This window comes from Galeopterus variegatus, unplaced genomic scaffold (genome assembly GCF_000696425.1).
Source record: "Galeopterus variegatus unplaced genomic scaffold, G_variegatus-3.0.2 Scaffold1257, whole genome shotgun sequence".
NCBI classification, from domain to species: Eukaryota; Metazoa; Chordata; class Mammalia; order Dermoptera; family Cynocephalidae; genus Galeopterus; species Galeopterus variegatus.
This window is the reverse complement of record NW_007727368.1, coordinates 229,474-254,587: the sequence shown is the minus strand read 5'-3', so window position 1 is coordinate 254,587 and position 25,114 is coordinate 229,474. Positions and strand designations below refer to the sequence as shown.

Below are 25,114 nucleotides of genomic sequence, written 5' to 3'. Positions count from 1 at the left end.
GTTTTCTTCCCCCCCCCCCCCCCCCCCGGTTTTTTGTGTATTTATTTATTTATTTTTAGCTCCCACAAATAAGTGAGAACATGTGATATTTCTCTTATTCCTAGATGTTAATATGCTATTTTCATTTTAAAAAACATGTCTTTAATATGAGGTGGAAATTATCTTCTCTTAGTTTACTAAAATGTATGTCATAGCTTTATAGAATCATCTCTTCATTTTGAAATTAGGCAGCTTTTCAGATGATCAAGAGAAAAAACTGAGGATGATGTCGGCTTGGGAAAGGAGAGGGACTTTGGGATGTATGTCTTGTCTTCATTTCAGTTTCTGACTTCCTGCAAACAAAAGTGCCCATGGGGCACTGTTGCATTGGTGGGTCATGCCAGAAGGCTACAACCCAACCAGCCATGCTATTATAGTTGTTGTTTTCAGTCAAGGGGGACTTGAGGAACTTACTGAGAAACTGCTGCACATGGTCCTGAAACCAGAAACTGAAGGCAGCCTTCCATTCATCCAAAGGCTCACAGTCTGTGCTGCTTTTTGTGAAAGTGTTTCATTCTTTATTCTCTTCTCAGTGAGCACATGGCAAAGTATGGCTATGCCAAGCCCTCTGAACTGACCTGTCACAGGTCCAGCCATCTTTAGGGATTGACCAATAGACTCTCTCCCAGGAGAATTCCCAGATTTCACATCAGAATGTGTTTGGCTCAGCTTTGGTTCCTGATCAGCTCTGGACAGGAAAATGGGGTTTTGTAATATAGCTTCCAGAGCCCACCCTAATAGTTCACTTTAAGTTTAAGAGATAAATTGTGGGCTGAGCAGATTCCCAAAAGATAAGTAACTTCACATGTGGAATCCTGTTATAACATGGCTCATTTCCACATACATTTAAATGTATTGTGATTAAAATTATGTCTTCTAAGACAGCAATTACAGTGTACAATGCTAATTTACCACCGTCAGTCCATAAAATAGGCAATAATCTTTACACTCAGTAACAGATTAAAAAATAGGAAATCTCACTTAATACTCCATTTAAAACTCAGGCAAAAACAAACAAACAAAACCCTTTTGCTTTGTAAGTGACTCAATACTTTTAGTTTATACAAATTTCGGGGAAAAAACTAGGCAAAAAATTATAGTGGAAGATGTGGATTAGCTCTTACATTATTTCTAGTAGTTATGATTAAAAACCTCACTACACTGATAAAATTTTATTTATAAGCAGTCTTCACGTTACCTGACTTGCGTGAAGATTCATTGATCTTCCATTTTTAATGGTTCATCATTTTTTGTAAACCCAGATTTTCAAGAGTTTTTATTCATGTGGAACATCACCAAGAAAAAGTGCTTTTGATTAGTTTGGTGATTGAGAATATAGATTACCTTCCTTTTTTGTCAAAAAACTTTACCTTTCCTCTTCATTACTTGGAAAATGAAAGGAAAATTCTCTGTATTCTTTTTATTTTCTTAGTCTATTTTCTCTATCTATGGAAGGGGGAGAGGCAGCCTCATTCTTGCTAGGTGCATTTGAAGAATCAGTGTTGTTTTATAATATTTTGTAAGATTCTGTGAGAATGAATTATATAGGAAACTAAACTAATGTGCACAACTCATCTTCCTATCAATCTATAAGATTAATTTCCCCCCATGAAATCTTTCACTTGCAAACAGGTTATTAGCACTGTGACCTATTTTGAGGTCAAAAAATTGAGGGAAAAAAATCACTCAATTACAAGTTTAAATTCTGTATGTGTTTGTACAACTACGAGTACCTTAAATGCTTCACAAATCCGCAGGAGGCATAGATAGTTTGATCTTTGGTCTTTATTATTATCCAGCATGATATGTTTACACAACTAAAGGTGAATCCAGTGCCTACCTTTCTAAACTGCTCTGGTCTCTTTGCCATTCAACTGGTTTTCAGCATATGGGAAATGTGGAGTTGGAAGCTAAATGCTGTATATAGATGACATCCACTTTGTGACCCAGAGTATGTACACGCCATTGAAGCTCATGAAGCCATGAAGATTATTTTGGGGACTAAAATGGTTTCAAAATTGTTATTACCAATCAATTCCATCTTGCCAAGCTTTAGTGGTTTAGTCTATGCCTTAAAGTTCTCAAATTCTTAATAGAATTTGACACAGCTTATCACTTCCACCTTCTTGAAATACTTTCCTAGTTGGCTTCCCAGACCTCACGTTCTCTTATTTCACTTACTGCGTTGGTTGCTTCTTCTCAGGATCCTTTACTAGTTCCAATTCTTCTTTCTAACTAAATCATGGAGTTCTCAGCCCTCCACTATCCTCTGTTCACACTCTCCACACTTGATTTTATCCAGTGTTATTGGCTTTAAGTACTTTCTGTACCTGATGACTCCCAAATTTATATACCCTGAGCTCTAAATGCATGTACTCTAAAGCTTGCTTGACTTCTCCATTTGGAGTATATCGATGAGATATCTCACCCATAACCTGTCCTAAATAGAACCCTTGATTTCTCATCTTCCTGAAACAGCTCTTCCCACAGTCCTCCATATCAGCTAAAGTAGCACCACCGTTTAAAGCCAAAAGCCCAGAGTCATCCACCATTTCTGTTTTCCTCACTACCTAACGCTAACCCAACTCTAACTTCAACCAAATGCAAAGCCATGTCCTATTGCCTTCATTTTCAAAGTATATCCGGAATACAGCTATTTCTTACCTCCACCACTACAAGCTTAGTCCAAGCTGCTGTTATCTCTTCTGAGCCACCACCAAAGCCTTGTACATGCTCTGTTTTTCTCCACTGTTGGCTCTCCCCACAGAGTAACCAGAGGCATGTCAATCAGTTCATGTTGCTCCTTTGCTTACAAAATCCTCCTCTGGTTCCCTTCAGAATAAAATGTGAACTCCTACCCTGCCCTCAAGATCTTGCATGATCTAGTAGTTCCTGTCTACCTCTTCAGCCTCATTTTACTGCTTCAATACACCAAGCTTTTTCCTGTCTCTGGCTGGGTCTTATCACCTGCTATTCCTTCTGCCTGTAAAGCTCTTCCTTCAGATCTTCATCATTCGGGTCTTTTACAGGTTATCCCAAAGAGGTCTTCCCTGACCCCCTACCTAGAATATTATTCTCGCTCTCATGATCTCTCTATCCTTTACCCTACTTTGTGTTCTTTGATGCACTTAACACTATCTACAACATGGTATTTATTTTTTGATACCTTACTTATTATATTCTGACTACTCCATTAGAATGTAATTTCCATGAGGATAGGGATTTTGCCTACTTGTATCTCCAGTACCTAGAACATATCTCGCAGAGTGCAGGTGTACAATAATTGCTTCTTAAGCAATGAGGTATTGATTCATCAAATCAAAAGAGTAAAATTTTTTGTTTATTTTAATAAATATATAAATAAATACATTGTGTAGGGAGATGGGGATTGGAAGTTTCTGAGATCATAAGTACAGGTGGCTTTGCTGGAAAATATGTTCTAATATGAATCTGTTTGCATTCCATTGTTCATAGGCAGTTTTTTACAAATCACAAGCAAAATCTGGATAATGTATCTAATATTGAAAAAAATGAGTTCCTGCACAAGATAAAACAGGTAGGAAGACAGAAATGATGACTTTTAGATTATAACTAGATTTTTTTTAGTTAATATTTTAGATCCGTGTGAGAAATGTAAAATTTTTCAAAAGTAGATTTTTCATTGACTGATAATGATTATTCATAGAAATTGATTTAAAGATTTGATCTCCTCCCAAAGTACTTTAAATATGTAAAACAGCAAAGAAGATGAATTGGTTTTTGGTAATTTTTCATGTTGGTGTGATAGCTTTACATTAGGAATATCCATAGTTAATGGACATTTTCTGTATGAATTATTTAGGGAAAGTATGACCTTCATGCTGTTGTGTGGTAACCTGTGAAGAATAGCAACCTGTTCTGCACATAATAATATTAGTATTTTTTAGAAGTATTTGAGTCAGATTTAGCCCCCAGAAAAATTCTCTAGACTTTTTATTAAACTTAGGTTAAAAGAAATATCATATCATAAGTAAATAATTATGGGTGTAAACCAATATTATTCACAATATATTTAATGAAGCATGCATTAGGATAGTGAAAAATTTGGGAGGGGTGGGGAATACAATTAAAATCCAACCAAAAGGCCTTTGTTAAATAAGTTTTACTATTCTCTTTGGACTGCCTAGCTCTCAGACATGTGTGTGCTGAATAAAGACTTCTCTTTCTTCACCTACAGCTCCAAGGACCTTTTTTCCATTTACCTAGCTCATAGACCTGCATGTGAAGGGTTTGTGACCCAGTCTGGACAACAGGCTTAAGGGGTCTGTGAGCTCCAGACCCAGCCCTAGCTCTCTACCTTGTCAGATGCACAGCTTGCTAAATATTTTCTCCCATTCTATGGGTTGTCTTTTTGATCCAAATTCTTCTCCCTCTGTTACGAAGCATAACATCCCCCTCTGTCTGAAGCCTGCAGTCATGCCCTGGGGCTCAGCCGGGATATCAAAGGCAGTTCCCTTCCAGAAAAATGATTTGTACCAATTAAATTTTTTTCCATTTTGGGTTTTGTGGACTATCAGCATTAGAAATGGCTTCCTCTCTGGACTAGGTCTACTCTGATTCTTTTAGTTGCAAGAAAGACAAACCAGACAAGGTTGGTTGGTTGCTTGCTTGCTTGCTTGCTTGCTTGGTTTTACAGTTGCCTTTCATTTTTTAAGCAAAAGTCTTTTTTTTTTTTCCTCATTCTATTTAATCCCTATTGTAAGAGCTATTAGACAACCTTCTGATAATAGCTTCACATTTTCCAGCCTGAATGATTATCTGAACAGCCTACTAGGTAAACTGGCATGGCTAACTTAATCAAAAGGGCAGATGTAGAGGTGTTTCCTTTCTGTATTAGTCCATTTCTGTTGCTTATAACAAAATACTTGAAACTGGGTGATTTATAAACAAAATGAAATTTATTGCTTATAGTTTCTGAGGCTGGGAAGTCCAAAGTCCATCTGGTGGTGGCAACAGTGACCCAGGGGCCTCACATTGCAAGATAGTGGAAGCAGAGAGAGCAGAGAGAGAGACAGACATGTTGTGCTCTCCTTTTAAAGCCCTCCAAACCACAGCCCTGACCACCATTTTTAATCCCTTCACTGTGGTGTGGTCCTGTAATCTAATCACCTCTTCAAGGCCCGACTTTTCAATTACCATAATAGGATTTCCCACCCTCTTAACAGTCACAGTGGGAGCCAAGTGTCTAATACATAAAACTTGGGAGACACAATTCAAGCTTCAGGGAGTTTGGGGGGGACATAATTCAATCCACTACACTTTCCATCCATACTGCTCAGACAAATTCCATGGGTACAAGTGAGTGATCACTTCAAAGGAAGCAGGGCTCTAATCCATTCGTTATTTCCACTCGGGTAGAAACTGTGGGCTCTTAGTGACATCCAATCAATCGTAATTCTTGTGAGTTATTGGAGGCAAGTTCAAACATGACATTAAACTCTACTCTAACTTTATCTCTCCCCCTGCCGCAACATCTCTCCCAATCCCCTCATCCCCAGCCCCTGGTAGCCGTCATTCTCTTCTCTACATTTATGAGTTCAACTCTTAGATTCCACATGTAAGTAAGATCACACAATACCTGTCTTTCTGTGCCTGGATTATTTCACTGAATATAATGCCCCCCAGGTTCATCCATGTTGTCCAAATGACAGGATTTCCTTCTTTTTTTTTTAAGGATGAATGGTATTCCATTGTGTGGATATATTACATTTTCTTTATCCAATCATCTGTTGATGGACATTTAGATTGGTTCCAAATCTTGGTTATTATAAACAGAGTCATGATAAACATGGGAGGGCAGGTGTCCCTTTGACTTGTTGATTTCCTGTCCTTTGGGTACATACCCAGTACTGGAATTGCTAGATAGTATGGTAATTCTACCTGTACTTGTTGGACAAACCTCCTACTGTTTTCCGTAATGGCCGTATAAATTTACATTCCCATCAGAAATGTATAAGAGTTCCCCTTTCTCTGCATCCTTTGTTATCTTCTGTCTTTTTGATGATAGCCATTCAAACTCAAGTGAGATGATATCTCATTGTGGCTATTACTTGCATTTCTCTGATGATTAGTGATGCTGAGCATTTTTTCATATATGTGTTGGCCATTTATATGTTTACTTTTGAGAAATATCTAGTCAACTCATTTTCCCATTTTTAAATCAGATTATTTGGTTTTTTGCTATTGAGTTGTTTATGTTCTTTGTATATTCAGGATATTAATCCCTTTTGTTGGGAAAATAGAACAGTTTAATCAGGCCCCCTGTCCTAAAGTCTGGTTGGGTGTGATGCAGCACATTCTTTGTAAACAAATTGTGTGTGTGTGGGTGGAATTAGTGCACATGAGCACCAATGTATCTTTTTAGTTTTGTTGCTGTTGTGTGTTCAAGAGCTGTGTGGAGCAGCGGCCCTGAACTGCTGGCTGGAAGAGAGCTTGCATCTAAAAATAGAGCATGTTTACTTTGCTGGCAGCTGCTCAGTTTTTCTTTGGACTTTACTGGTAGCAGTTGAGTTTTGAGTTTCTCTTTGGACTGCCTAGCTCTCAGACATGTGTGTGCTGAATAAAGACTTCTCTTTCTTCACCTACAGCTCCAAGGACCTTTTTTCCATTTACCTAGCTCATAGACCTGCATGTGAAGGGTTTGTGACCCAGTCTGGACAACAGGCTTAAGGGGTCTGTGAGCTCCAGACCCAGCCCTAGCTCTCTACCTTGTCAGATGCACAGCTTGCTAAATATTTTCTCCCATTCTATGGGTTGTCTTTTTGCTCTGCTGATTGTTTCTTTTACATGCAGGAGCTTTTTAGTTTGATATAATCCCATTTGTTTAGTTTTGCTTTTGTTGACTGTGCTTTAGAAGTCTTATTCATAAAATCATTGCCCAGACCTATGTCCTGAAATGTTTTCCATGTGTTTTCTTCGAGAAGTTTTATAGTTTAGGGTCTTACATTTATGTCTTTAATCCATTTTGAGTTGATTTTAGTATATGGTGAGAGATGGGTCTAGTTTGTTTCATTCTTCTGCATATAGATCTCTAATTTTTCCAGCACTATCTATTTAAGAGACTGTCCATTCCTCAATGTATGTTCTTGGCTCCTTTGTCAAAAATCAGTTGGCTGTAAGTATGTGGATTTCTTTCTTTCTTTTTTTTTTTTTTCCTTTTTGTCTTTTTTCGTGCCCGGCAACGGAATCGCAACCCTCGGTGTTGCACCCGCACCTCGCTCAGCCAGTGAGCCGCCAGTCTGTATGTGGGATCCGAACCCTCGGCGGGAGCGCTGCTGCGCTCCCAAGCGGCGCACTGTAGCAGTGCGCCACCGGGCCGGCCCATATGTGGATTTATTTCTGAATACTCTATTCTGTTCCATTGGTCAATGTGTCTGTTTTGTGCCAGTACCATGCTGCCTTGATTACTATAACTTTGAAATCAAGGGGTGTAATGCCTTCCACTTTGTTGCTTTTGCTCAAGATTACTTTGGCTATTTGTGGTCTTTTGTTGTTCTATACAAGTTTTTGAATTGTTTTTTCTATTGCTGTGAAGTATGTCATTGGTAGTTTGATGGAGATTGCATTGAGTCTGTATATTGCTTGAGGTAGTATAGTCATTTTGGTAATATTGATTCTTCCTATCCATGAGCGTGGAATGTCTTTCAATTTTTCTCTGTCTTTAATTTTTTTAATCAATATTTTATAGATTTCCTTTCACGAATATTTCACCTCCTTGTGCTAATTTATTCCTAGGTATTTCTTGTTGTTACTGTTATAAGTGGGATAGCTTTCTTGATTTATTTTTCTGCAAGTTCATCAGTAGTGTGCAGAAATGCTACTGATTTTTGTACGTTGATTTTGTATCTTGCAACTTTACTGAATTTGTTTATCAGATCTAGTAGTTTTTTGTTAGAGTCTTTAGATTTCTCTTCACGTACAATCATGTCATCTACAAACAGGAAAAACTTGACTTCCAACTTTCCAATTTGGATGCTCTTTATTACTTTCTCCTGCTTAATTGCTCTGGCTAGCACTTCCAGTAGTGTGTTGAGTAAAAGTGGTGACGGTGGGCATCCTTGTCTTGTTCCAGTTTTCTAGTTCTTTAATGCTTTTAAGATTTTTTTCATTAAGCCATTTTAGTGGTCCTCAGCCAGAGGTTTATTTTGAACTACCCAGGCCTCCATTCCTTCTAAATCTTTCTTACCTCATTTGAAGCAATTCAATAGAGTTATTCAAGCACAAAATTTTTACCTCATGCAAAACACTAATGGGTACTATTTTTTGTCCTCAAATAGAAATATTTAACAAGAAACAATCATAATATCTAGTCAAAGAGGTTTTGAGCAAAAGCTTCTATGAATGTTGCATTTTTCCTCCAAGTATGGTTCACATCTTGGGAAAAGGACATACAGATGTTGCTGACTGATCACAGCTTATTAATCCCATTTCTTATTTCAACATGAATGATTCCTCTATGGTTTTACATTATACCTTTCTATGCTTTTGTCATAACTTAAAGAAGAGGCTCAAAATGTACAATTGCATATGAGGGTACTTCAAAAAGTCATGGAAAGTTTTGTATTATCTTTCAGTTCTATTTTTCCGTGAACTTTTTGAAGTACCCTTGTATTTGCTATAGAATTAAATCATTTGACATTCATGGCATATTGGTTGTGTGCTAAGCAATATACCCCGTGCTCTGGAGAGCTGTCCTTTTGATGCCAAGCCCCTCCAAAAGGATTGTGAAACAAGTTCATTCATTCAAGCCCTTTGTTTTTCTCTAGCTGGCTGAACAACTACACAAAGCTCGTTTAGAAAACAAAGATCTACGAGAGAAAATGAATACTCTTCTCAGACAATATAAGATTGTCTTAAATGAGGAGGATAAAAGTTTTTTGCAGAAACAGAAGGTCTATGATGAGTATGTTTCTACCCGTGATCTGTATGTGAATCAACATGCTATAGTTATGGGGCGCTTTCCTTGCTATCAAAATGTGACTCTCCACAGAAGCTTTTCCTAGTTTTAAAATCTGTTGACAACAATGAAATATTCTTTACTCAATAATAAATAAACACACCCCCAATCTGCCTCTGTAATACTAAATAACACTAATTTTAAAAGTAATGCCTATACCTAATTTTTAAATCCAAACATAGAAATGTGTAATTTAGAGAGTAAAACTTACCCTGATCTCTTTATCTCTTCCTCACATTGGGGGTTAGAGTTTCAGCATATAAATTCTAGAGCAGAGAGACAGGGCACAATGGACAATACAATGCAGTTCATAGCAGTTTTGAAAGACATGAGTCACTTAGATAAAATACTTTCTGTTGCAGGCTGGTTCCTATCAATGTCTGAGCATTTGAACAAAACTGTAGACTTATCTGAGCCTCATTATTCTCTCCTGCAAACTGAGACAAAAAGAACTACTTAAAAATGCCTCATCAGTCCACACACAGGGTTGAGCTCTCTACATTTTATTCCATTCTTCCATCCAGTGAGCTCGGTCTTTTAATCCCCATCTTACAGATGGTGAAACTGAGGCTTATCTCACAGGTGAAGTTTCTTGTCCAAATTCAACTGTTATTAAAAGGTAGAGCCAGTATTCATAGTTGGTCTGGCTGACTCTCACCTTTCATTGGAGAACATGACAGAATTGATAAAGGCGTTAGGAGAGACACACCCACTCAGAGAAATGGAGTGCTGCAGAACTGTTCTTGTTCTTGTTTTGTAGGTACTATTGCAGTTAATATTCTTTCAGTGGCTTGAGAATTCTCATAAATTTTGTGAAAATACTATGCATAAGTTTAGATTTAGCCACCACTAGCAAAAAGACTTTGTTTCTATTTTTACTAATTTATTAAATAGTTCATAATCTGAACTTTCCAAGCTACCTTTTAAATTTTTATTTGGGTTTACATATTTTCTCATACTTAGACTTTAAAAGTGATTATTTCTACCTTCAACAAATGATAACTAGGTTTTTTTATGGCAGAAATCAGAGACAACTGATATTTATTGCTGAGAAAGAAAACTTGCTATCACAAAGAAAAGTAGACATCAAAAATATGGAAGAGGGATTCACCATGCTTTACGATCTTCATCGGTATGTTTGTTGCCTTTGAAATTTTTTTTTAGGCAGGATTTTTGTATTTATTAAATACTGAAAACAGCTTACATGTCCTTCAATGGCAGAGTGTGCAAATAAAGTATAGGACATTCATGTAATCTGTGAAGATGTTGAGAAGAAGACTGACTTAGAAAAATGACAGATACTTTAAAGTAGAATAGAAAATTGTGGAATCATAAATACATTAAGATCCTATTTTAAAACTGTGTATACTTGTATAGTTTGAATAAACATAAAGAGGGCAGTTTAAAACAACATACATCAAACTGTTAGTAATTTCCTCTGAAAGGCAGGTTAGAAGAAAGGAATAAGGCAGAGGACTGACTTTATTTTATTTTATTTTATTTTTTAAAATTTATGTATTTACTAATATATATTTTTTACATTCTAAGATGTTGCGGAGCAGTTGGAGGGGGAAGGTGCCAGGGGAAAGGGGAAGGAAATAGGTTGGGAGAAGGAGGAAGGAGGCGGGGCACAGTTGAGGCCTGTGGCACCCCCTTCATTCCTGCATGGGAGACCAGGGGGCTTCTAGTGGTGGCTTGGTCATTGCTGAGCTGGGTGCAGATGTCAGAGGGGTGTGGCTGAAGCTCTCAGCCCCACACTGCCCAAGCTTGGGAGACCAGGGGGCTTCCAGCGGTGGTTTGGTGGTCATCACTGGGCTGGTTGCAGATGTCAGGGTGGTGTGGCTGAAGCCTTTGGCCCCCCACTGCCCCAGCCTGGGAGCCCAGGGCGCTTCCTGTGGTGGCCTTTGAAATTTTTAATCTGTACTTCTCTCTATGTTTATTTTTAAATCAACAGTAACAATAAGTCCATGTCAATTTCTAATATATTACAGAAAAGGAAGTTTATAATTAATTTTCTCTGTTTCACAGAAAAGTCATTATCACTGAAGTTTTTATTGAATGGATAAACAGCTTCTGAATTCTATGGAAGCTGTTGGACATGAGGAATGGGCCAGTTGGAGGGGCCCAATGACAAGAATGTGTCTGAATATTATCACAACACTGACCCCCTATGATGCTTACTTTTGTCATTCTACATCATTTTAATTTTTCTGATTTAAAAAGCAATGCCTGTACTTGATTTTAAAATTCAAATCTAGAAATGTGTAGCTTAGAGAGTAAAAGTTACCCTAATCTCTCCATCTCTCCACAGAGATAATCACTGTTAACAGTTGGCTCTACAAAGTTACTTCAACTGAAAGATAATACAAATTTTGCATGAACTTTCTGAAGTACCCTTGTACATGCTCTCAAATATATATGTATATTTTTGTGTGTTTGTGTATATAAAAACTGGATTGCACTCTTCTATAATTGGATTTTTCCACTTAAAATTATTTCTAGGAAAATGATAAAACAAATATGATAAAATGGTGACATTTGGAGAAGTTGATGAAGGGTATATGTGAATTCTTTGTACTATTTTTTACACTTAGCTATTGAGTTTGAAACTATTTCAAAATAAAGATTTAAAAAAATCATATATATGGACCATCTTTCCTCATTCTATTCTCCAACTACATATTTTCCTTTTACAGATTTTGCTATACTTTATTTAACCAGCACTCTGTTGATGGACATTTGGGTTTTTTTCTGTTTCCTATATTAAAAACAATTGTTGAAGTTAACATCCTTAAACATATCTCTGTTCACCTGTGTGACTATTTCTTCATGATAAAGTCCTAGAAGTTGAATTACTAGATCAAAGGGTACCTAGTTTTCTTAAGTATTATACCATTACACCTTCCCACTGACACTCGGCATAGAGCCTTTTATAGTTCAGTTGGGTAAATGAACAGGATTACTACACATGAAATAATTAATGAACCATGTGTGGCTGTGAAAACTAGAGTGTGAAGTATAAGAAACAATCAGAGAGGGATGCAAGACAGTCAAATCAAGGAGTCCTTCTTTGTTATATAAGGACTTAAAACTTGAATGAGACAAGCAAGTCAGACTTTACTGTTTGCTCATCAAATGGGGGAACGATACCACACAGGGAGATATGTGACTTGAATATAGGACAGTGAAGAGGCCAGCTCTTAGAACTAAGAGAGATGGTGACGAAAATTTGAGCACATATCAACAGAAATTTGGAACATGACAGAAAATGTAGGTTCTTTGGATGGTTGTCCCTATACTGTTAATTCTCATTATGTCAGTGTCAGAAAGGAAACTACAGACTTCTCCCTGTGAAAGAGCAGGATAATGGATTGGGTTAATCAGATTTTATTTTCTTCATGAACAATGCAAATTATTCAATTATTTTCAATCATAATCCACTGTAGTGTCAGAGCCAAATTTGTGATATAATATTGTTATCCATTAGGATTTTTTATTTTTGCTTTATTTTAAACTGGCTCAAGTCCTTTGTGGATTATATCAAATATGTAAATAAACAAAATAAATAAGGTTGGGACAAATCGTGATGAACCTTAGAGATCCAGGGGAGGGCATTAGATTTATTTTGGTAGGAAATTGAGAGCCCATTCTCTGATTCCAAATAGGGAAAGAAACATGAGCATAGTTGTGTTTCTAGTTTATTTAACAGTGCTTCATATTCTGTTTTATTTATGAATATTTCTAGCCTTCAAAAATTTATTTTACAGCATTTTATATTGTGAGTTTCATTTATGAATATTTTTATCTTTCAAAAAACATGAAGTAGCTTTTTACTTACGTGGCTTTCAATTCATTTCTGTGTGTGAAGCACTCAACAGACAAGAAAAAGGGAGTAAAAATAAAGACTTCTGATACCTATGTTAGAATTTTCGCGTTTCTATCCATCCTAGCACAAGAAAATCTTCCAACCTTAATTACTATTTTTCCCCAGTTCTACAATCTATGGTGGCTTTCTGAATTATATATCGTACCAAATTAGTTAGTACTCAGTCTAGAATCCAGAGTTCCTCAACACTTTGTTGACCTTAATTCTTCCTGTGTCATATCCTCTGTATGCGGCAAGCCTGCCTTATGTCGTAACAGGGTCCTGACTTTCCTCTGTGTCTTTGCAAATGATTACATCCTTTCCTTGGTAAGGTTGCACCTGCATTCTGATAATCCACATTCCTCTCTCTATTAACCATTAACCTCCAGTAACCTCTCCTCAACTGCCTCCCCAGAATCTCTTCTTCTCTGTCCTTGGATATCCACCTCAATGCTTGCAAAAATCGATTTGCACTGACACAGAATTGTAATTGTCTTTCTATCAGTCTGCCACTAAACTCCTTAGTTGTTTCACAGGTTTGTTCTGTCTCTCAATTAGACTGTAACCTTAATGAGCATAAGAATAATATATAAAGAGTCTCTTATATATTCTAACAGCTCCCACAAATGCAAAATCCAATATATTTTCCTTGTTTTTAGAGCAACGAAGGAAGTATATCAGAAACAGATAAGAATCCTGAGTGATAACCTGGAAAGAGAAAGTCAGAGATGGTAAAAAAAAAAAAAAAGTTTGTGTTATCAGTAGTATATGTTATCTTCATGAACAGCACAGAGTACTTGTTTCCTAGAGCCCAAGGGAATGATTTTCCTAAATTATATTGTGCGTGAGTTCTCTCGAATCTAGATGTGTTTATTAATTTGATTTTTTAGCCTTGAACAGAACCAAAGTTTTCCTTTCAGTTGAGTGGAGTCACCAAAAAGTAAAATTGCCAGGATCTGTGCAGTGCCTGTTGCTCATCCAGGCTTCTGTGCGAGCCAGTAGGGGAGGTGGTACCGGTAGTGACAGAGGACAGTGGCTAAGACCACAGGCTCCACAGATGCACCACATGAGTTGCTTCACCAGTACTGGCTCTGACTGAGGCTAAGTTATTTAACAACTTCTCTTCACTCCCATCCCTATAAAGTGGGGATTAGTAGTAGTTCCCACCTTATGAAGTTGTGAATGTAAGTGAGATGATCCATGGAAATATTTAGATCAATGCACCTAGAAAGTGCGTGCTAATACTTGGCTGTACTTTATTGCTGTTCTTATTGTTAGTAATGTTATTTGTAAGACTCCAATTGCACAATTTTACTATTTTTCAAATATGTAGCTTTTTTATATTGTGGTGCAGAGAAAAATTTGACATCACAGAAGCTTGAATTCTCTTATTAGCACTTTAGGTAATTCTATTACTGTTTCTGCCTGGGCCTCTTCTTTTTTCTCCTGCCCCTGAGCCGTCCCCATTCTGTCCTTTACCTAAAAGGAGGTGAGCTGCCCACTGAGGTTATTCCACTGTTCCATTGAATGCACAGACACAATCTCTCATTCTCAAGCAACTTGCAGAGACGGCACTGAGGTAGTTCATGCTTTGTCTGATGTTTTCAGTTAGCGTGGATTGCCTGCTTCTCTTAACAGCACAAACAATTTCATGCAGTCATAGCAGGACTTGTTTTGCTTTGAATTCCTTCATCTTTCTGGTAAACTGCTATGTCAATTCATGGTAATTTTTTTGCTCTAATCTCTAGCATTATAAATCAGTGGAAAGCAGCTTGTTTGAGAAAAAAGCATGCACGTTGGTTAGCCAAGATAAAGGCTGAAATAAAAGAAGTTGTAGAAAAAATTGAGGGTGCAGAAATTAGACGAATTGAATTACTTGAAGAGGTAAGAAAATGCAAGGAACTTAGAATTAGTTCCCTCCATTGCATATCAGTAATTCTCCTATAATATGTAATTAAATCTTATCTTATTAAAAGGTATTTTCCTTTCTGCTGACTCCATGCTTAGAATGAATTATTTCACTTTCTTAAAATATATATTCCTTTGCTGTATATTAACTAGAGAGATTTAGCAAATGTAGTAGGAATTCTCTCCAGAATATGCTTTCAAAGTATATAATCAGAAATTTATTTGAGGTTAGTTTTTATCGGAACTATCTCTAAAAAACCTGAGCCCAAGCATCATTTATTTAGCTCCTGTATTTACCCTCTGCTCACCCACCATCCCCCACTCCTCCTGTTCCTCACACATTTATAGACATTGTTCCGTAAAAAGCTTAATTTCTGGAGGGGAAAAAAAAATTCCTCTCATTGGTTACTGAGAAATATATAAACTGAAATCAGAGTCAAGTCTCATGCAAAGAGACATTAATTTTCCTGGCTGTTTGAAAATGTAGGGCTGACCGCTATAGGAGAAATAACAAATCCTCATTTTTCTTCAATTAGACCAGTTTTAGAGAAAAGGAGATCAATGAATTTGTGGCACAGACTGAAAACCTTACAGTAGAATTAAAAGAAGAGGAGGAGGAATTTGTTATCAAAGAAAAATGGTTAATGAAGGAGTTAAGCAAGTATGAGGTAAATTTTATTTTACATCTGAGAATAATTTGGGGTGATTACATGAGGGGGAGAGAGAACAATATTTTGTTCTATTCTAATCAGTTATTTGTAAAATAAATATTCTAGTATGAATGAGGTTACAATTTCATTCTGAATCATTCATCTTTTTTTTCCTGAAAAAGAAATAGAACAACAAGAAATATTTTTTCAGTAAAAAAAAAAAAAATCACATGCTTCAAATTATGCAGAACTGCTGGCAAAGCCTCAGAGACCGGCGGCGCTGTGCAGGAAGCCATTTGGAACTAGCACAGGAATAGCTGCGGAGAGTTAGGCAGGGCGACCGAGACAAGTAAAGTCAATCTCAGGAATCTTCCTTTAGAATCGGGTATTGTACTCACTTTGGAACTCCTGAAAGCCAACCTGGGATAGAATAGGGCATGGATGCTGAGGGAGGTGGAGAGAAAAGTCACTGACAGTACCCAGGGGCCCAGTGGGAGAAGGTCTGCAGAAAAACAATGAAAAATATACCCTTTCCAGGTGATGATATTACCTCGAAAGGTAAGGGCATGTTTTTTTGGAGGCAGCCACTGGTAGACCAGCTGGGGGTGGTAGAAGCCTTCCTGGGCTCGAAAAAGTTTGAAGAGGAAGAAAAAGTCTTGGCTACACCAAGAGGGCTTTATTTGAAGGCAACAGTCCTTCCTATAGTAAGGAATTAGTGAACCCTTAAATTTCAAAGTTTGGAATCTAAGCCCAGTGCCCCCACTCCATCCCATTCTGCCACATCCTGTGGAAACCCTCTGCAGACATGTGGCCCAAGAACAGCCAATTCCTTCCAATGTGAATAACAAAAGAAGTGGACACATCTTCCATACAAAAGGACTATGAGAAAAACAAGTGAATAGGGAGACAAAACTTTCCAACTAATGAAGAGCACTCAGAAAAACAGTGCTGTGCGATGGACATTTCTCTACAAATTTAGGAAGATCATCAATATAGAAATAGAAGAACTCAGGAAAGAGACATCAGAAGGTGATGGCCAGAAAACAAGAAGAGTGAAATCAAAACTGGCAAGAGCTTGGAGGACAAGCAAGGGAAAGAAAGCCCTGCACAGATTCCTACAGAATTAGAAGCAGCGGCAGGGAGAAGAGTCAGGGTGGAGAGCGTTTCTCCGTGGGTTGTAGAAAGTCTGTGTGCCTGGGATCCTTCTAGACGCTGAAAAACAGACAAAAAGGTCTGCCACTATGGGCTCATGTTCTAGTGAAGAAGGGAGACTGAAAATAAAGTAGAACATGTGGTATATTGGATGGCGATAAATGCTAGAGAGAAAATCAAGCAGGGAAGTGGGGCAGGAAGGGCGTCTGTGATGTGGTCTGTGCACCGTTGTAAATAGGGTAGTCGGAGAAAGGTCCAGCCTGAAGGCTGTGAGCAGGTGTGCAGGTATCTGCAAGAAGCAATGGCTCCAGGCAGAGGGCGTGCTGAGCACGGAGGTCCTGAGGCAGCCCCGTCCTAGGTGGCGTTGCTGGATGAGAGACGGGGGAGTATAGAGGTGGTAGGGAGTCATCTCCAGGAAGCGGATGCTGAGATGAAATTGGGAGTGCAAAGGTTTATTAGGGAGTGATAGCTGTGAAAGGAGGGGCAGGGGAAGCCTTCAGGCCATTGCATAACCTGACAAACTCTCTCTGGGGAGCTCCAGGGAAAGGATTGCCCATGAGAAGAGCCCTGACTTGGGCAGAAATGGCTGCACCCTTGTACCACCTCCTTGCTCAGCCACTGAGTGGGGGCCGCCCCCAGGAGAGCATGGCATTGGCTAGATAGCTGTGGTGGGGCCTGAAGAAGCCAGCCACTGGAGGTGTCAGCTAACCACCCTCCTCACAACACGGCGGTGAGTCTTTACTGGAGGGGAAGTCCAAGTGGAGTGTCTCTGCCATACCCCTACAGGCAATTGTAAGTACTTTGTCCTTTGCTCTGCCGAGGCTGGGAAGCCTTTGGTGAATTCTGAGTGGGAGGCTGAAATAATCTGACTTTTTTGGTAGAATTTAGGAGAGCACGGGTGGATGCAGGAAGACCAATCAGGAAACTATAGCAATAACCCAAGTGAAGAATGAAGGCAGCTTGAACCAGATGGCAACTGAAGAGGAGGTAAGAAGTGGGAGCCTCCCAGGCACTGTTTGACAATAGTGCGGACAGAGCTGACCATCATACAACTGGTAAAACAGTGGGGGCAATCCCCTTCAAGTCACGAATAAGGTAAGGAGTAAGGATCCTATTAAATATTGTACTCAGGCTTATACGATGCAATTAGGCAAGATAAGTAAAACAGAAGCATAAGATTTTGCAGTTGAGAAGAATGGCAGATTGCAAAAACTCAAGAAAATCAACTGCGAAACCACTGCAGACAGATCTCCAGCCTGCATTGTGTGTCAGGCTGGGTGCTCGCTGACGGCTGTATCCATCCACGCCTAAGTCATACAGAGGCATGGTCTGAGGGTGATCTGAGCACCATTATCATAGAGCAATAATCCCATTTCCCCGTAATAATCATCAACAGTAACCATGGGCACATCATAATCCCATTTCTGCTTTTGATTCAGTGGCACAAGGAGCCTCAAATGGAAAGGAAGCGATTTCAGATTTTGGCTTACAGAGCCCCTGTTGTACACTTGGTGGAATCATTCGTCTCTCCAGTAGTAAGATCTGTAAACCAAAAGCCTGCAAAGTCCCACAAAGTCGCAGGGAGGGAAAGCAAAATCATTACATTGAACAGTGAGAATTCCTGCTACCACTTGCATCTCTGACCCATAAATTCTAAGGAAGACAGCCCTGAATATTAATTAATCACTGGTTCAGAATATAAACTTCCCAATGTTGGGAGGTGTAGTCTCCTGGGCAGTGCTGAGACTGACTTTTCCATAGACTTGGCTCTGATACCCAGGGGCTTCCCCTGTAATTCTCCTATCAGAGCTCGCCACAAGTTTTATATGTCATTCTGATTTAGCAAGGACATGCTGAATACCACTGGGTCTGCTGAGTTCTACAGCCCCGTGACTGGCAGGATTCCATCAGAGAAGCAGAGCCACCAGGAAAGGGGGTTATTATAGGATTGGACCTTCTGCAATTGTAGGAGCTGGTTGCACAGTCTAGTGAGGCTGGGAATGGAAGTCAGCGGGGTAAGCACCTGGGAAGGAAAGATGGACAGGAAGTGGATGAAAGCAAGGATAAGCAGAATGAGCTGGAACCCACAAGCATGGACTAGAACATGGATAGGTCTCTCTCCCTTCCAAGGCTCCAACTTCAGGAAGGCTCCAACCTGCAGCAGAAGCTGATGCCCATCTTCACTGAGCTAAACATGCACATTGCTCATGTGGCTCAGGAATCAGAGATACTGAGGAAGGGTCTGGAAGGATCTGAAGACTAGAAGGATTTGAAGACTGGCTGCCTCACTCCAACAACCTAAGCCCACAGACAAACAACAACTTGCCTGAGCTGCATTGCAACTGTTACTCCACACTCTCATTCAAAGCCTAAAACAAGAGCATGGTTTCTTGCTGGGGCAGCACTGGCAGCCTAAGTCACGTGCAGGCAATGGGAATGAATTAACGCACTCGCGTACGTACTTGTATCTCCAGGCTGTCCTTTTTAGAGAATGTAGTATATGGATAAAGAATTGAGTTTCTTAACCTGCTCTATTGCTGCAGTCTGGAGAAATTTACTCCTGCTTCTGCATTATGATATTTTTAAATTATGGTGTTTTTGTCTTTCTGTATTCATTCATAAGGATTCTAGTGGCAATTTGGGAGGGGACATATCAGGCTAGAATATCAATGTATTGGTTAAGATGAGAGCTGCTTTATCAAAGAGATGCCAAGATACAGGGGATATAAGCAAGATGTGTAGTAAAGGGTTAACAACACTCTCTCCTCCTTTATTGGGAAATTGACCTCGGGAGCTTTCTGGCTCCTTTCCCTAGTCTCTTGATAAAAGTGGAATATGAGCTGTATTATCAAGCAACATTGCTTGTATGAGAATGACCCCTGATTGGTGTACTGTGTCCTGGCTGGGAAAACAACCAGTGGGAAACCATGGCATTGAGATTCCCTGGGTTTGGTGACTTTTAAGCATGTATGTCCCTTTCGGGGACCTGGAAGGTATGCCCAAGAGATAGTGTTTCCTATTTGAACATGGGGCTTCTGAGCCAGGGAGGCTACCGGGCCCACCCAATTGGGTCTCTTTCTCTTGCAGCTGAGTAATCGCTTTGGTAGGTTCAAAGGAAACTAGCCTCTGGTCAGCTGTGTTTTGAGGACACCTCCCACTGGGGAAGCAGGCCTGGCATTTCCCCGCTAGAACACAGCATTTCCTTCAAGTTATGTGCACATACAACTTGGATAAAAATGAAAATTAAGAATAAAAGTTTTGAGAGTTAACCGGATCAAGCATGGCCTAGTCAAATCTTACAAGTCTGAATGTCTAGATGAGAAGATGCCCTAAAATGGTCATTGCAGCAGGAGAGACGTTTACTTCTCTTTCTCTTGCAGACCAAGGGTAAAGTGTCCAGGGCTGGTAGGGTGGCCCTGCCATCCTCAGCATGAAGGTAACGTCTGTGGGTCCAGGTGGTGGCTTCCATTTTCATCCTCTTCCAGTCAGGCAAGGAGGAAAGGGCCAGGAGAGGACATGCCATTCCTATTGCAGGGGCAGAGCCAGGAGTAGCATACACGACTTCTTTTCATAAACTCTTTGGTCACACCCACCTGCAAAGGAAGCCAAGAAACCACCCTCTAGCTGGCAGCCATATGCTCAGCTGAAACTCAGGAGTCCAGATACTTAAGGAGGAGAGAATGGGTATAAAGTGTCAGCTGGCTGTCTCTGCCTTAGTTGCCATTTTAATCTATCCTACTTTTCTAAAAGAGGTTCAACTATTATTCGATTTGAAACTAAATAAAACCTGAGGTTGCACAATTTGGCAGGCATCTTCATGTTTTGCTTTGGGAACTTTTTACCCATTTATTGTAATATTATATTCAATTATTTCTACCTCCTCCAAGTTTTTGCTTACTTCCACATTTCTCAGAGCTTGTGTATTCTGTTTTGCTGGGGTTTCTTGGTTTTTATTTTGTAAAATATGACCAAAAGAAATTTTCTCAGATATGTTTTTGGGCTGTGTGTATAGTAGCATTAATAGAAATATATCGGTAGTGAGATAGAACTGAAGGATCTCTGGAGAGTCAATTGAATCTAATCTCCTCACTTTATAGGTTGCCAGAGAGTTTGTGAGTCAGCCATCACATATTTATCACTTAGTAGGTGCCAGATTCCTTTCTGTGCACCTCAGGATAGAAGATCAACACAGACAGAACTCTCCTCCTCGAAGAATTTATATTGTACTCTAAATTGTTGTATAAATTCTCTAAAGTCACACTTCTCAATTAGCCTTATTTTCTTTCAAGGAAAAGTTTGTTAAGGAAAAAGAAATTAACAAAGAAAAGGAAGAAGAACTAGTCGAGTGTCTTCCACAACTTCAGGTGGCAGAAGAAGAGTATAGAGAAAAATATAGAAAGTTGCAAGAGCTCAGTAACATTGTTACAGGTACATATGAAGCGTTTAGTAATTAAGTCCCATCCCAGGTAAGGATTTCTCTGTCGTCTCCTAACGCAAGGCAAGTTGTCATCGATCACCAGTCAACGGTGAAATTCGTCCAGCTTTTCCATAAGCTTTAACCCTCTACTCTCTAGTTGTTGCCTCATCTACTAATCTCTTCTGCCCCACACCACAATCTTACTGTTGTTATTGTCAAAGTTTTACTTTTCTCTTTATAAAGACTGCTTAAAATTAAGAATTAGTAGTTCACTATATTGTTTCTCTCCATACTTGGTAAAGGTAGCACTAACTCCTTTATCTGCTATCACGTGGAAATTTTTTTCTGTTTCTTACCATGAGTTTGCCAATTATATCTCATGTCCAGCTATGACTTTAACCATTCCTCAAGTAGATACTCCTCAGTATTTTTTGCCTACCTACTCCTGCGGCAGAGAGAGGTAAGAGCACAAATCTGGGGGCTTAGTAGTGGATGAGAGATATGTCTCAAGATATTCATAATTTGCATTCTATCATATAGCATAACCATGTACATTTAATGTAAAAATAATTATTCTCCCCACAAAAACCAGATGTGACCATCTACACTGCAGGGCATCAGATGTGGCTGAGGGCAGAAGACAGGTACTGACGGAGACCCCCTCCTGCTGCTCAGCTTAGTGAATGCTGCCAGCCAGTTGTGTTAGGACTTCTCTGTCATCCCTTACCCTACCCTGAAGGAGACTGTTGGATTCTTCTTGTAAGGAAATGAAATAGTTCAGAGAAAAGCCCCACAACAGATGCTAAAAGTTGAGGGTCCCCCCCACAATGGCTGGCCCATTCCTGATCATTGTACAGTGAAGGCCACCCAGAAGCTGAACCTTTTTAGCATCTCATTCTTGAATGGGATTGGACAAAGATCACCAGACATCTGCTAAAAGTTGAGGGTCCCCCCCACAATGGCTGGCCCATTCCTGATCATTGTACAGTGAAGCCCACCCAGAAGCTGAACCTTTTTAGCATCTCATTCTTGAATGGGATTGGACAAAGATCACCAGACATCTCCTGAAGCATCCAACGTGGAAGACAGAAACTGAAGCAGACAGAAAAGGAGAGTTTGGTGGAAATAGAAACAACACAAAGTGCATAAGAATATTTTTAAAGAGGATATTCTTAGAGAAATAAAGGTATTGAATTTATGAAAAAAGAATAGGATGCTTAAAAGAAAGCACAGAAAACAAGAAAGAGCTCTTAGAAATTATGAGTATAATAACTAAAGTTTTAAAATTAAATAGGAAGATTATAAGAAAAGTTAAGAAAATTTCTCTAAAAATAGAATTAAAAAAGAAAGAGATGAGGAAGAGGAGAAAAGGGGAAGAAAATGAAAAGCCTATTCTGAGATGTCAAATATCTAATTAATACAGCAACCAGAAAAAGAGAACAGAAAAAATGGAAAGGATGAAATTATCAGAGAAATAATACAAAAATATTTATCAGAACTGGAGAATATGTTTCCAATTTTAAAAATCCCATCAAATCCCCAGAGCAATACATAAAAGAGAACATACCACATCACTGTGAAATTTCAGAAGAAAAAAAGAAGATTCCTTTACCAGGCACCATTGAAACTTTCATGAAATCCACCTTTATTAAACTTACCCCTTCAATGCCAATGTTTTAAAATTTTAGCCACAACATGTATATATACACACATATATACACACACATACATACATGTACATATATGTATATATGTGTATATGTGTATGTGTGTATATACAGAGAGAGAGAGAGAGAGAGAGAGGGAGAGAGAGTCTCTGAAACCAACTGATGTGTAATGGTGGGAAAATCATTGGGGAGACTTAAGTTTCCTTATTTATAATGTGGAGACTGGATTATGCTTTTTAGAGATGAGTGGACAGAGGTCACAGGGTGGAGGGGTGGATGAAATAGGAGCAGGCAAAGAGGTGTTTACTACCTTTTTAAAATTTATAACCAATAATGATAAGCTAGTATGTGGAGTTGGTTAATTACAAATAGAAACATTCTATTCTTTGAGATGCACTTATATTAAAAAAAGTCACTTTTAATATGTTATGGGTGTAGAGAAATATGAAGGAGAAAATTACGAGTAAGTATAATATAAATACAGATATATTTATCTGCTAGTGATGATTATATAATGAATAAAGATCATGTGATTTCGAACAGTACAAGTATAATAACTAAGAACTGAATAAAGATTTCAGTAAACAGTAGTGAATTCTGAAAAATCCATAAAGTAATATTCTTCTTCCCTCAAGAGATATTAAATCCTTCTTTAAAAGCCTCAATAAATTTCCTCCCCTTCCCAATTTTTGCCAAACAGTTATTTAGCTATCAAAATGTATTCTGTTTTGGGCTGGCCAGTTAGCTCAGTTGGTTAGAGCCCAGCCTTGTAACACCAAAACCAAAAACAAACAAACAAACAAACAAAAAACAAAGTTGTCCTGGCATCTTGCTCTTTGAACTCTAGGAGTTAATGTTTGATAATGTTTGTCGGTTTTATGTTTGAGCAGGACAAAGTGAAGCAAGAATTAAAACAATTACGACATCAAGAAAGCAAAAAAGTTAAAGATCATTTTGAAATTCTAAAGAACTTAGAAAATGAAATCTATGTACATGATCAAAAAGTAGACCTTTTGTTCCTGGAAAATGAAAAATTTAAAAAAGTAAGTTNCTGAGGGTTGCGATCCGTTGCCGGACACAGAAAAAGACAAAAGACAAAAAAAAAAAAAGAAGATTCCGAAGACTTCTAGAGAGAAAAAGCAGATCTCCCACAAAAGGTTAGAAATCAGAATGGTTTCAGACTTCTTAACAGCAATGTTATACTAGAAGTCAGAAGACAATGGTCTTCAAAATTCTCAGGGAAAATAATGCCCAACATTAGATGCCCAGCCAAACCATCAGTTGAGTATAAACAGAATAGAGATGTATTTAGATATACAAGATCTGAAAACATTTTTCTCTCTTAGCCTTTCTCATGAAGCTAGTAAAGAACTTGCTTCAACAAATAGAGGGAATAAATCAAGAAAAAGAGGAGGATATGAGATTCAGAAAATGGGGGGTCCAACGTGGAAGTCCCAGGAGGTCAGCTGGAAAGGAGGCCTACAGAAAATAAGACCCCAGAAGCCATATCTCAGGGTGGGGTTGCAAGGAAGGGGAGAAAAATGGAACTGAGAGATTCACTAATGTGTTTGATTACACGGGAAGTACTTTTCAGAAAGATTTTGCAGTGCTGTTGCAGATTTTGGTATGAGTTGATAGGTATAAGGAATGCCAAGCAAATAAGAAAAAAGTGAGGCAACTTTTAACGCCAGAAAAACACAAAAAATTATACAAGAAAGGAAATATAATCGTAATATACCTTTTGGCTCCTCAGTGAATAATTACATTGTCATAGTGATCTAAACAGTAAAAAATTATTTAAACAAAAAACATAATTTTAGAGGGAGGTTAAAGGAAGGAAGTGTAGAGGGGAGGAAGTGTAGGAAGGTGGTGTGGGGGTGGTAGTGAGGATGGGTGCAAGCGCTAAGTCCTTCTCTACTATATTAAGAAATAAATAGAAAATGTCTTCAAATGGTAAATTGAGAAATAGCCATGTAAGCATATTTTTAAGAAAATTGAGCTGTATGGAAGAAGAAACAGCTAAAAGGAGTTAAAAATGGTTGATGCTGAGGAGTTAGAGGTGGACGCAGCATTGGACAGCACCTGTCAGCTGGTTTTTGTTATAAGCCTTGTAATAATATTTGAATTTTAAAACTAGGCACTTTTTACTTTGACTAATCAATGCTTTTTTAACTAAGGAATTTTGTGCATATTTTTTCTCTTTTTTATTTGTAGCACAAAGGCAAGAGGAGAATTTACTGAACAATAACATTTTTCAGCTTGCAAGGGACTTTTCAAGACACTTTAACAACACGGTAAAGGGTCAATGCATTCATTCTTCTTCCTTTTATTAGAACATTGATATATACAGATAGTAATATTTACCAGGCACCATTGAAACTTTCATGAAATCCACCTTTATTAAACTTACCCCTTCAATGC

At 38.5% G+C, this 25,114-nt stretch overlaps 1 protein-coding gene across 1 annotated transcript in view; it reads left to right on the top strand.

Moving 5' to 3' along the window:
- The window catches only part of CCDC175 (coiled-coil domain containing 175), a 63,709-nt gene that overhangs the window by 24,740 nt on the left and 13,855 nt on the right, over positions 1–25,114 (top strand). The window contains exons 8-15 of the mRNA XM_008575928.1: positions 3,514–3,595; positions 8,844–8,980; positions 10,056–10,166; positions 13,559–13,630; positions 14,648–14,783; positions 15,344–15,475; positions 20,899–21,037; positions 24,908–24,987. Coding sequence (XP_008574150.1) covers positions 3,514–3,595; positions 8,844–8,980; positions 10,056–10,166; positions 13,559–13,630; positions 14,648–14,783; positions 15,344–15,475; positions 20,899–21,037; positions 24,908–24,987 — 889 coding nt within the window. The remainder of the gene's footprint in view (positions 1–3,513; positions 3,596–8,843; positions 8,981–10,055; positions 10,167–13,558; positions 13,631–14,647; positions 14,784–15,343; positions 15,476–20,898; positions 21,038–24,907; positions 24,988–25,114) is intronic.